The sequence below is a fragment of the Nycticebus coucang genome, chromosome 12, assembly GCF_027406575.1.
Source record: "Nycticebus coucang isolate mNycCou1 chromosome 12, mNycCou1.pri, whole genome shotgun sequence".
NCBI classification, from domain to species: Eukaryota; Metazoa; Chordata; class Mammalia; order Primates; family Lorisidae; genus Nycticebus; species Nycticebus coucang.
In genome coordinates, this window is record NC_069791.1 from 90,847,107 (window position 1) to 90,860,254 (window position 13,148).

Sequence of the window (13,148 nt, forward strand, 5' to 3'; positions counted from 1 at the left end):
CGTGGTAGGGAAGAAGTGGTTAAGTTAATTTATCTTCCCTCTTCCTCTTTCTGCATCACTCCTCCACTCCCTAGCAAAGAATCCCAGTACTGAGGACCATTCTTTACAGTGGCTGGAATGTTCCCCTGGTCCTCATTGCTCCATTAGCTCATATGTCTCTAGAAGTTTCTCTAGAGATGGGCCAGTTTAGGAAGAGCTGTGTTCCTTTTTGTGCTGACATTTCCCATCCCTATAACCTGGACTCCACACCTCCCAGCTCATGAGAACTAGAACCAGCTAGAAATGTTTTTGTTGCAGCTACTCTGAGTGACTGTTCCCTTCCTTTCTACTTAAAAGAAGTAGAAAAGTTCAGGTTCGGTATGTATCTGTACACTGTTAGGCCAGGGAAGCTGGAAGGGAGAAGCTGTTACTGATTCCTTTTGCTCTTTGCTGCATTAGTAAATGGCCTTAGGAAAGTCCTCTCTGAGGAATTCAAGAAGTGTCTGAGTTGGGTTCTATTCCTGCTATGGAAACACTCCTAGGGATTATGTAGGACAGCTCCATGTCTGTCACCTCTTATATCCATACATAACATGTAAACACATGCGTTTATACATAGACAACATGCACATTCAAGGACCAATCTACATACACATACCAAAGCTGCCAAGTTCCCCTGCATGTAAAGTCCTTTAAGGACTCTCCAATGTCCTAGCACAAAGTCTTATTCCTTGTCAGGGCCTGTGAGACTATGTGATCTGGCCCTGCCTGCCTGTGCAATCTCATCACCTGTTCTCTTCCTTAGCCTGCAGCTTGTCCTGTCTTATTTCCAGGACAACCCCAGGTTTTACCACCTCAAAGCATTTGCTCTTTTTATTCCTCTTGCTGGAAATCTTGCCCCAGTTTATCTCATGGATGGCTCACCCTTCTCATCCAAGTCTTGTCATAAAGACCTGGACGCCTTCCCTAGGCATCCTATAGAAACTTTTCCTGCTATTCTACATCGTAACACCTTTCTGTTTCCTGCTAGTACTTTCCATGACCTGTAAGAATTTTATTTATTTCCTTGCTTGTTCAGTTACTTATTGTTTTTCTCCATGCCTCAGACTGTAAGCTCCCTGAAGACAGGAGTTTTGTTTATCTTGTCCATTACTTATCTCCAGCACTACTACAATGCAACTGGTAGATGCTCAATAAATATTTGTTGACTGAATGAATAAACCACATATTCATATATACATGTATACTCAAATATACATAAAATGCATCTATATATACAAACACACATTATCCACTTATCCTTAATGATGGCCTGCCTCCTTCCAAAAGAAACATTGGTAGAGAGAAAGTCACAAAATGCAACAAAAGTGAAAAAAACACTAGGAGAAAAGAGAGTCAAATAATTTTTTAAAAAGAACAAATGGAGTGGGGAGCAGAGATGAGAAAGAAGAATCATGACACGCCCAAATAAGTACATATATACATACATACACATACGGGATTACTAAAAGTGAGCCAGATACTTAGCTCTATACTTCCTATGGCCACTTTATCCAGGAGTCTGGTCTTACCTGTCTCTGTAAGTTAATTGTTTACAATTCCTGAGAACATTGCACATTTTTTCTTTTTTCATTCTTGAGATACTTTACTAAGAATTTCTAATATTTTTATAAAAACAAATTCAGATATAATAGTTCGGTTGTGCATTCTATAGCTGACCCTGAGTATTGCTGAGCCTCTCTGAATATCCAGCTCTGGGCAGTGGTATATGCAGGGGAAACTGAGTCAGCATGCCTTATGGGCAGCACAATCTTAGAACCGTTAAGGAGGAAGCTGAGACAAGAGTTTCCCCCAGTGTACCTGCACTCACAAGTAATTAGCAGTCTTACCAGCATCTCCAGCCTCCCAAGGTAGACCAAGCTCTTGGTCTTCAATTAACTTTCCGATAATGTTTCCAGATCTGACACGGCTTTCTACTCTCAGGTCAATGACATGTTCATGTGGCTTGTCCAGCCCTGCCTGGACTTTTGTCGCCTTCAGTGTAAATTTGTTGTCCAAACATCTCCCATCCACCTTTCCTTCTCGATGATGAGACTGTACTCCTCTTTGCTTGGTAAGTGCTACCCATGATTCTTCAGCCATGTGGGTTTTAGAGTGCCTTGGCTATTTCTTTTGCTCAGCCCCATTTTTGCCCCCCTTGAGTTATATTGGGACTGGATATTTGGTCTAAAACAAGAAAGTCTTTGGAGTGTAGACAGTAGAGTTCACTGGGCAAAGTCCACATGTTTAATCTTGTTTTGGGGGGGTGTTCTTGAGCAAATTGCCCCATCCTTCTTTAATCTAAGTTTCCTCATCCACATAATGGGAGTAATAATTCCCATCCTGTTTCCCTCACAAGGATATCTAGAAGGTGATTAATTTAGATGACACATAAGCATGTATCTCAGGAAAAAATTTTCTGGAAACATACATAGGAAGTTTGCACATGTTAAGAAAACTTACATTGCAAAAATTTGAATCCACAAAACGTATAAATACACTATAAGAAAACAAATCAGAGTAATGTCCGCATTAGAGAACTTTTTCAGGACATTTAAACCTATGATTTATGTACTTTCCAAGGTAAAATCAGATATTTTGGTAACTATCTACATAAATCAAATTTCAATGAATTCTCCCCAAAATGACAATGATGTGTCCAGTTGCAGTACTTTTACAGATACAAATTTCTTTTTCATGATGGTGCTTTTGAAACTCAAGATAAATCTTCTATATACCTTCTAGTACATGAACATACAGTAGAAACTCCATAGTTGACTGCCTCCTTAAATTGACCTAATTTCCATAGACCAGACATGCACCACCTTATGTGTCAGTACAGTAGGCCTAGTTTCTTAAGTTGACTACCTCCATATTTTGACCAGTTTGTTACAGTTTCTGAAGTGGTCAACTTACAGAGGTTCTACTTTTTTATAAAGAACCCCTAAAATTCAACAACAAAAATGCAAACAACATAATTCAAAAATAGGTAAAGTGGCCAGGCACAGTGGCTCATGCCTGTAGTCCTAGCACTTTGAGAGGCTTAGACAGAAGAATCGTATAAGACCAGGAGTTCAAGACCAGCCTGAGCAAGAGCAAGACTGTCTCTACAAAAAATAGAAAAATAGAAAAATTAGCCTGGCATGGTGGCATGTGCCTGTTTTTCCAGCTACTCAGGAGTCTGAGACAGGAGGATTGGTTGAGGCCAGGAGTTTGAGGCTACAGTGAGCTATGATGATGTCACTGCACTTCACCTCAGGAAACAGAGTAAGATTCTGTCTCAAAAACAAAAAAAAAAAATGGGTAAAGGACTTGTATAGACATTTCCCCATGGAAGATATACAAATGTATATAGTATGTGAAAAGATGTTCAACATCACTAATTGTTAGGGAAATATAAATCAAAGCCACAAGGAGATACTACACCTCACTTATTAGGACAGTTAGAATGAAAAAATATATATATAGAAAATAAGTGTTGTTGAAGATGTGGAGAAGTTGGACCCCTTGTGTGCTGTTGGTGGGAATGTAAAATATCATAGCCATTGTGAAAAAATAGTTTGGGGGCTCCCTTAAAAAGTAAACATACACTTACATGATCCAGCACTTTGATTCCTGGGTATATAGCCACAGAATTGAAATCAGGGACTCAGATACTTGTACAATCATGCTCATAGCAGTTTGTTCACAAAGGCCAAAAGCAACCCACGTGTCCATCAGTGGATGGATGGACAAACAAAATGTGTATAATCATCAGTGGATGGATGGACAAACAAAATGTGTATAATCATACAATGGAATATTATTCAGCCTTGAAAGGGAAGGAAATTCTGACATGTGCTATAACATGGATGAATACTGAAGACATTGTGCTAAGTAAAATAAGTCACAAAATGACCGTATGGAATACTATATGATGTACACAGAGTAGTCAAATTTATAGAGACAGAAAGTAGAACTCTGATCACAAGGGAGATAGAGTGAGTTGAGTTCTGGTCATGAGGGAGATGAAGTGAGGATGAGAGGGGAAGTTATTGTTTAATGGGTATAGAGCTTTGGTTCCGCAAGGTAAAAAGAGTTCTGTGAATGGTGGTAATGGTTGCACAACAATGTAATGTACTTAATGCTGCTGAACTATACGCTTAAAAGTGTTCGTGTGGTGAATTTTATGTTGTATGTATTTTACCACCATAAAAACATGTATGTGATAAAGGATCTGGTCACATCCTGAGGTCTTACAAGGGTAAAACCTGCCAGTTCACAAAGGGGCTCTATGCACCTTGCCCTGAGGTTCTTTTCTCACTCCTAGATGAAATCAGGGAAACAGAAGAGGAGGAAACTGATGCACAGGAAAGCTTGTCAAGTCAACAAATCTTCCTCTGGCTGCAAGGACTGTTCCTCTTTTCTTTGGTGTGGACCCTAGCCAGCACCATCAATGCTGACAGCAGGAAGAAATTTGATATGTATTTCCGCAACCTGATCATGGGCATGGACAATAACCACCCAAGGCCCAAAAGTGTCAAACTCACCAAAAACAACATCTTTCCAGAAAAAGGTAATTTAGTACCTATTTTTTATATTGTAGTATAATAGTTTGAATTACGTGTCCCATACCTAATCAAAATGTGCAGACCACGCAAACCCCTTATAAGAGCCGAGGAAGATTTTGCAGCTTTCCCAGGTAGGTTTACTTCTTCATAACTGTTAATTCCCAAATATTTCATCTTCTTTGGCACTACTGTAAAAGGAATAGAGTCCTTGACTATTTTTTCAGCTTGACTGTTGTTGATATATACAAAAGCTACTGATTTGTACGTATTGATTTTATATCCTGAGATGCTGCTGTATTCATTGATCATTTCTAAGAGTTTTGTAGTTGAGTCCTTGGGGTTTTCCAGGTATAAGATCATATCATCTGGGAAGAGTGTGAGTTTGATCTCCTCTGACCCCATTTGGATACCCTTGATTGTCTTCTCTTGCCTGATTGCGATGGCTCATACATTTAAGAGATGGATGGTCCTGAAATCAGAATCTTAGGGGATATTTAACTGCTTTTATAATTTAGAAAAAGATGACATAGTTTTATTTTTGCAAAAATTACTCATAATTTCATCACCCAAACAGAATGAGTAATATAATCACTTTTTTTCTTACTCATTTCTACTTCCGTTCTGAGTGTTTACATATCTTCATATCATGGTGATTGTGGTATTAATATTTCTTTTAATGTTGTCATTATATCTAGTATCATACTGAAATATTTCCAATTTTCCACATACATTATGTTCAAAAAGATTGCTTCCAGCCGTTTAATGGCTATAAATATTCTCCTTTGGGTGTGACATCATTTATGTCATACTTAAGAACAATATTTCTTTTAGGTAGCTTTTACTGTTCCTTCCTACCATCCAAGTAAGACATATGCAATTTAGAAAATACATAGAAGGCAATAGAAGAAAATTAAGATTGGTGATAATGCCCTGTTTAGAAATATCAACATTTTATATTTTTACTTTCATGTTTTTTTAATATTTCTGTAACATAAAAAGGCTCATATTATAAATATTTTCCAAACAGAGTTACTTATTATGATTGTAAAAAAAAAAAGAAAAAGTATGTGAAAGTCCATGAAGGAACTTCCAGGGATGCTAGTGACATTGTATATATTAAGGGGGACTTGGGTGGCCAGTTCTTCAGATTCATCTGTGAGGCCTTCAGTTTGGCCTTCATTTGACTGACAGTTGTCCAGGAGGAGTTCTTTTACATTAGATGGCGTCGTGTTTGGCAGCTCTAAATTTGTCCATCTCCATCTCTCATGCTCTCTCTCTGCAGAGGCTCATGCATTGGTGGGATTCAATCAAAAATCCTGGAACCCATGGCTGTGCATTTTCAGACTTTGAAGTCTCAACCAGCTCCACTCACTTCTCCTATGTTTAATTTTTAAGGAGCTTCCATAATGATTTGCATGAAGGCTATACCATCATAATGCACAAGTGAACCAATTTCTCTGCATCCTCATGAACACTTGTTATTTTCTCTCTCTCTCTCTCTGTCTCTGTGTGTGTGTGTGTGTGTGTGTGTGTTTGACACAGAGTCTCACTCTGTTGCCCTGGATACAGTGCTGTGGTGTCATAGCTCACAGCACCTCAAAGTCTTGGGCTCAAGAATTTCTCTTGTCTCAGCCTCCCAGAGTAGCTGGGACTATAGATGGAGAGAGATTGGGGTCTTAGTCTTGCTCAGGCTGGTCTTGAACTCCTGAGCTCAAACAGTCCACCTGCCTCAGCCTGCCAGAGTGCTAGAATCACAGGCATGTGCCACCACCCACCTCTTCTGTGTGTGTTTTATAATAGCCATCCTGGTGGGTGTGAGGCTTATTTTTATTTTTTAAGAAAAATATAAATAGGATAATATAATTTTAAAAGAACATATAATAAAAAAGAAATCACTATTAACACTTTGTTGACCATCCTTTTAGATATTTTCCTATGTGTATATGTGCCTTTAGATTTAGTACTATAAATATAAGATCATTCTATACTTTTATCTTGCTTATGTTTACTATCATTCACAATGTTGTAATAAACAAAGTTCTGGTAGCTACATATTTAGTTGATGCATAATTATGTTCTTACATAATTTCCCAGAAATAAAGTTTCTGAGTCAAAAGCCAAAACCAAAATTTTTAAAGCTTTTTGATATTAAACATCCCTTGTGCCCTACTGACACTGACCATTGGGTTTTCAAAATCTTGAGCAATTTGACATGAAAACAGCATCTCGTTTTAACTTTCTTCTTGTTTAAAAAAAAAAATTGACAGGCATTAGCTTTAAAGCAATTTTAGGTTTATAGAAAAATTGTGCAGTATCCTTCAAATAAGAAGAAGAAAAAAATTGCACAGAAAGTACACAGAATTCCTGTGTGTTCCTCATCCACACGAACATCTGTTATTGACATCTTACATTACTGTGGTATTATTTAACCAATTGGTTACAATTGGTGAACCAATACAGGTAAATTATTATTAACTAAGTTCATTAACACAATTTGCATGAAGGTTCGCTGTGTCCTGTAGTTCTGTGTGTTTTGACAAATGTACAATGTCATATATTCACCATTACAGTATCATCCAGAATAGTTTTACACCACCCCAAAAATCCTGTGTTCCACTCATTCATCCTCCCCTCCCCCTGAGCCCCTGGCAACCACTGATCTTTTTACTATCTCTATGGTCTTACCTTTTCTAGGATGTGATATACTTGGAATCATGTAGTGCATGACCTTTTTAAGCTGGCATATTTCACTTAGCAATTAGCAGTGTGCATTCAAGTTTCCTCATGGCTTTTTGTGTCTTGACAGCTTATGTTTTATCACTGAATAGAAATGTTTGGCAATTATAAATAAAGCAGCTATAAACATTCATGTAAATGTTTTGTGGACATAATTTGATAAATAGCTATTTGATAAATAGCTAGAAGTGCAATTGCTAGACCCTATGTTAAGGCTGTGTTAGGCTTTGTCAGAAACTACCAAACTGTCTCCCAAAGTGGCTGAACCATGCTGCTTTCCCACCAGCAATGACTGAGAGTTCCTGTTGCCCTACATCTATATAACATTTGATGTTGTCAGTGTTTGTTTTGTAGCCATTCTCATAGATGTGTAGTACTATCTTATTGATGTTTTAATTTGTAATTCCCTAATGACACATGTTTAGCATCTTTTCATATTCTTGTTGCCATCTGTATATCTCTGGTAAGCTGTCTGTTCAGATTTCCCATTTTTTAAATTAGATCCTAACTGTGTACATTGCTGCATTTACAGGGTACAGTGTGCTGATTTTATATACAATTTGGAATGTTTACATCAAACTGGTTAACATAGCGACCAAAAATCACTTTATAACAAAGATTTCCCGTTTTTTAAATGAGCTGTGTCTTTTTTTTTCTCTACCCTCCCTCCCTTCCTTCCTTCCTTTCTTTTTGAAGATGGGGTTTCACTGTGTTGCCAAGAAGGCTGGAGTGCAATGGTGCAGTGGCTATTCACAGGCATGATCATAGCACTGTAGATTCAAATTCCTGGCCCCAAGTGATCCTCCCAGATTGTGGCTTATCTTTTCATTGTCTTAACAATATCTTGGGCTAAGGCGCCAGCCACATACATCTGAGCTGGTGGGTTCGAATCCAGCCTGGGCCCACCAAACAACAATGATGGCTGCAACCAAAAAATAGCCGGGCATTGTGGTGGGCGCCTGTAGTCCCAGCTACTTGGGAGGTGGAGGCAGGAGAATCGCTTGAGCCCAGGAGTTGGAGGTTGCTGTGAGTTGTGATTCCACAGCACTCTACCCAGGGTGAAAGCTTGAGGCTCTATCTCAAAAACAAACAACAAACAAACAAACAAATATTCCAGATTGAAAATCCAGGGGTTGGGCTGGGCACCCATAGCTCAGTGGTTAGGGTGTCGGCCATGTGCACTAGGTCTGGTGGGTTCAAACCCAGCCCGGGCCTGCTAAACAACAACTATATATATATATATATATATATATGTATATGTATATGGAGAGAGAGAGAGAGAGCGCGCGCGCGCCATAGTACTGTACACAGGGCAACAGCTTGAGGCTCTGTCTCAAAAAAAAAAAAAAAAACAACAATATCTTTGGCATATCAGAAGATTTTAATTTTAATATAATCCAATTTTTCTATTTTTCTCTTTCATAAATTGTATTTTTGGGTTGTACCTAAAATGTTATCACCAAACCCCAAATCACCTATATTTTTTTCTATGTCATCTTCCAAATGTTTTATAGTTTTGTATTTATATTTAGGTCTTTGGTCCATTTTGAATTAATCTTGTGACAATATGTAAGGTCTGTGTCAAGATTCTTTGAATATATATACATTGTATAATATATATATACATATATACACACACACACACAAGCACACCCCCCCACACACACACAGAGTCCAGGACCAAATAGTCCATATTGAAAAGATTATTTTTTTCTCAATTGAATTGTCTTTGCTCCTTTGTCAAAAATCACTTGGCTACATTTATGTGAATTTATTTCTGAGCTCCCTAATCTGTTCCATTGACCTGATTAGCTATTGTCTTACTAATACCATCTTGATTACTATAGCTTCATAGTAGGTCTTGAAGTTGGGTAATTTAGTCCTCCAAGTTTGTTGTTCTTCAACAAAAAAACCCTGTTGGCTACCCTGAGTCCTTTGCCTTTCCATATAAACTTTCAAATCAGTTTGCCAATAATCTATAAGAACTTGCTGGGATTTTTTGAGATTGTGTTAAATTTATAGATCAACTCAAAAAGCACAGACATCTTAACAATTTTGAGTCTTCCTTTCTATAGAAATAGATTGTATCTCCATTTATTTAGACATTCTTTGATTTTCTCTGTTATTTTTCTGTTGTCAATTTCATTGATTTTTTTTATTTTTGTAATCGTTTTTATTTCTTTTTTCTACTCATTTTTTATTTCATTTGCTCTTCTCATTTTACTTTCCTAAGATGGACTCTTAGACTAGTGATTTCAGATCTTTTTTATTTTCTAATATATACATAGATTCCATAAATTCTATAAATTTCTCTCTAAGCATTGCTTTCACTGCATCCCACAAATTTTTAAAAGTTGTATTTTCATTTTCATGTAATTCATAATATTTTTAAATTTCTCCAGACTTTTTTGACCTGTCGGTAATTTTGAAGTGTGTTCCTTAATCTTCAAGTATTTGGGGATTTTTCAGCTTTTTCTTATTGATTTCTAGTTTGATTCCATTGAGGCCTAAAAAGTATGTATCGTGTGATATCTATTCCTTTAAATTTATTAAAGGCTTTATAGCGCATGTAAACTCGAAAAGAATGGGTAGTCTGCTGTTGTTGGATGAAATAATCTATAAATGTCAATTTGATACAGTTGATTGATGTTATGCTATTCATTTAACTATATTCACACTCATTTTCTATTATATGTCAATAACTGATAGTGGGGTATTGAAGTATCAAAGTATAATTTGTCTAGAATTTCTCCTTGAAATTCTATCAGTTTTGCTTCATGTATTTTGGCATTCTGTTCATATTTGAAATGTTAAAATAGTATCTAGTTTAAATTCCTTCTCTTTTTAGTTAGAAGTGAGGTTGAATTATATATATAGCAGTAGTTTTTTCTCATATGTTCTTTCACTAATGCTTTATTGTAGGCTTTGTTTTTATTTGTGTTTCTTTTACAGACTGTGTCTAGATGTAGGTCTGCTTTTGTTTATTTTGTCTGAAATGTGATATGTCCTTTCCATCAGTGAGGGAAATTTTTATTTTCCAGCTTCCATGTCTGTGGTTTCCTCTTTCCTTGTTTTTGTGTTTTTGTTCCTTCTAGGTGGACTTTTCATTATAGCAGTTACCCACAACTTCAATTATTCTCTTTACTGCCTTGAAAGATTTTGTTTTTTTAATTTTTTTTGTAGAGGCAGAGTCTCACTTTACTGCCCTCGGTAGAGTGCCGTGGCATCACACGGCTCACAGCAACCTCCAGCTCTTGGGTTTACGTGATTCTCTTGCCTCAGCCTCCCGAGCAGCTGGGACTACAGGCGCGCGCCACAACGCCCGGCTATTTTTGTTTGTTGTTGCAGTTTGGCCAGGGCTGGGTTTGGGCTGGGTTTGAACCCGTCACCCTCAGTATATGGGGCCCGCGCCCTACTCGCTGAGCCACAGGCGCCGCCCTGCCTTGAAAGATTTTAATTGTGCTTTTGTATCTTGTTTCCTTTCCAGCCTCTCTTAGCATAATGATTAAAAGCACACACTCTGTGCTTTTAGACCAGTGGTTCTCAACCTTCCTAATGCCGCAGTGTATTTTCATTATTAAAAAGGGGTCACGACACACAGGTTTGGATCCTGGCTCCACCACCTAATAGTTGTGTGACCTTGAGGAACTTCCTTATACTCTCTCTGTTTCCTCAATTATTAAATGGGACAATAATATAAGATATATTATCCATGGTGTCTTTATAAGGATTAGATGAGTTAATACATGTAAAAATACTTCATGGTATGTAGAAAATGTTAAAGAAACATTAGCAATTTTTATTGGTGTTATCATTATCATCTCTATTAGATCATCCATCTCACATTTTGGCTCATCTTGCCTGTTTATCTTAGCTCGGTTTTTCCTTATGGCTTTCTATTCCTACCTCATAACAAATTATATCTTTCTGAACCTTATTAAGGATACCAATAGTTTCTTGAAATTTAGTTTCGAGTCCTGCATTAAACAAGCTTCAGAGGTACACTCTTCATGCTAATCATGTTTCTTTACATTGCAATATTTTTTCATAGTTCCCATATGTTGTTTTCTGCCATCCTCATCTTTCAGGATCCATCTGTTTACACTCTTGTGTCTGCAAAGATAGTGCATGAATTGCCCTTGACTCTACTCTTGGCCTACTTTGTGGTGACTTCTTTCCTTTCCTTATGTAGCTAGAGGGTCAATGATGTGCACAGCTCCCACTCAGTTTCTAGGTAACTTCCCCTGCAACATCTCCAGTCTATTGCAATGGCCCCCTCTCCTCCTTCCATGTCTTACTCAACTGATGCAGCATGACACAAACGATAATTCCCAGCACACACTGCAAACTGGCTTCTTCACACATCTTTTGCAGCAAATTCTTTTAAAAGTAAATTCAGGGCCGGGCGTGGTGGCTCACACCTATAATCCTAGCACTCTGGAAGCTGAGGCAGGTGGATTGCCTGAACTCATGAGTTCAAGACCAGACTGAGCCAGAGGGAGATTTTGTCTCTAAAAATATCCAGGTATTGTAGTGGGCACCTGTAATCCCAGCTACTTGGGAAGCTGAGGCAAGAGAATCACTTGAGCCCAAGAATTGGAGGCTGCTGTGAGCTATGACGCCAGGGCACTCTACCAAGGGCAACAAAGTGAAACTCTGTCTCAAAAAAAAAAGAAAGAAAGAAAGAAAAGAAAGAAAAGCAAATTCCATTCAGAGAAGGTTGTTGGTAAGACTAAAATGATGCATTACAAGTAACTAACATGATCACATCCATGGAAAGCTAAGCTTTAGCTTTGTCTTTGTGGTAAACATATGCTTCTCTCTTCCTGCTAGTTTTCAAAATTCTCACTGCTTTTGGACACAATCAGGGTAAATCATTATTCATAAACATCTTTAAAAGGAACCCAAATGCTATGAATTCTGCACTGGGTTAAGGAGCAATGGGATAGCCAAGAATCGGTGGCTGCTTGTCATCAATTAATGCCATCTGTTGGAAAGAGCCTTTTCTATTTGTTTCATCTGTGAGCATTCAAATTCAGAAAAAAGAAAGCTCTTCAATGGAGGAGCTCTGCAGCCCTTTACTTTGGAGAGACATACATACCTCACTGAATTTAAGGTGCCATAACTATCTCCTTCTTACTCGTTATAGTCTGCGAACCTGCATCCTCTCAGCCCTAGAAAGATGGTCTGGCAAGAGGAGGATGAGACAGATCTGCCAGGTTAATACATAGCAGGCAGATGAACAGCTGCCTAATTTTCTGTGTAGTATATATACACAGTATAACCTGCATCCTGGGATGGCCTTTTGGGAGAGAATCAGGGAACTTTCTTTCCTCACTCAGTCTCTTGAGGTAAGATTTCTCAATCCATTTCATCTGCTTTGTAATTAGAGGAGATTTTGCCCAGAATCTTTCAGTTTTTGTTTTCTGTGACATCATTTCTCTTTTATTCTCCCAAGTCTTTTTAAGTATTTTAGTGGGAAAATGGGAAGTGCCTAGCCAGAACACATTTGAATCAAAATGTTTGTTTTTAAGTGCTTAAGTGCTGCGTCCGCTTTCTTTTTATATAACATTATTAAGTTATCATTTACATGTTATAAGATTTGCTCATTTAAGTGTACACGTCAGTGATTTTTAGTAAATTTACCTAGTTGTGCATCCATTGCCATAATCCAGTTCTAGAACATTTTCATCACCTCAATAAGGTTTCTCCTATCTATTTTCATTTAATCCCTATTCTCATTCTTAGCACCAAGCAACCACTAATATAGTCTCTATAGATTTATTTGCCTTTTCTGGACATTTTATATAGATGGGATTATGCCTGGCTTCAATCGTATTTTCT

General features: G+C 37.7%; 1 protein-coding gene across 1 annotated transcript in view; it reads left to right on the plus strand.

Moving 5' to 3' along the window:
* The window catches only part of DNAH3 (dynein axonemal heavy chain 3), a 221,999-nt gene that overhangs the window by 135,817 nt on the left and 73,034 nt on the right, over positions 1 to 13,148 (plus strand). The window contains exons 39-40 of the mRNA XM_053556151.1: positions 1,963 to 2,092; positions 4,328 to 4,573. Coding sequence (XP_053412126.1) covers positions 1,963 to 2,092; positions 4,328 to 4,573 — 376 coding nt within the window. The remainder of the gene's footprint in view (positions 1 to 1,962; positions 2,093 to 4,327; positions 4,574 to 13,148) is intronic.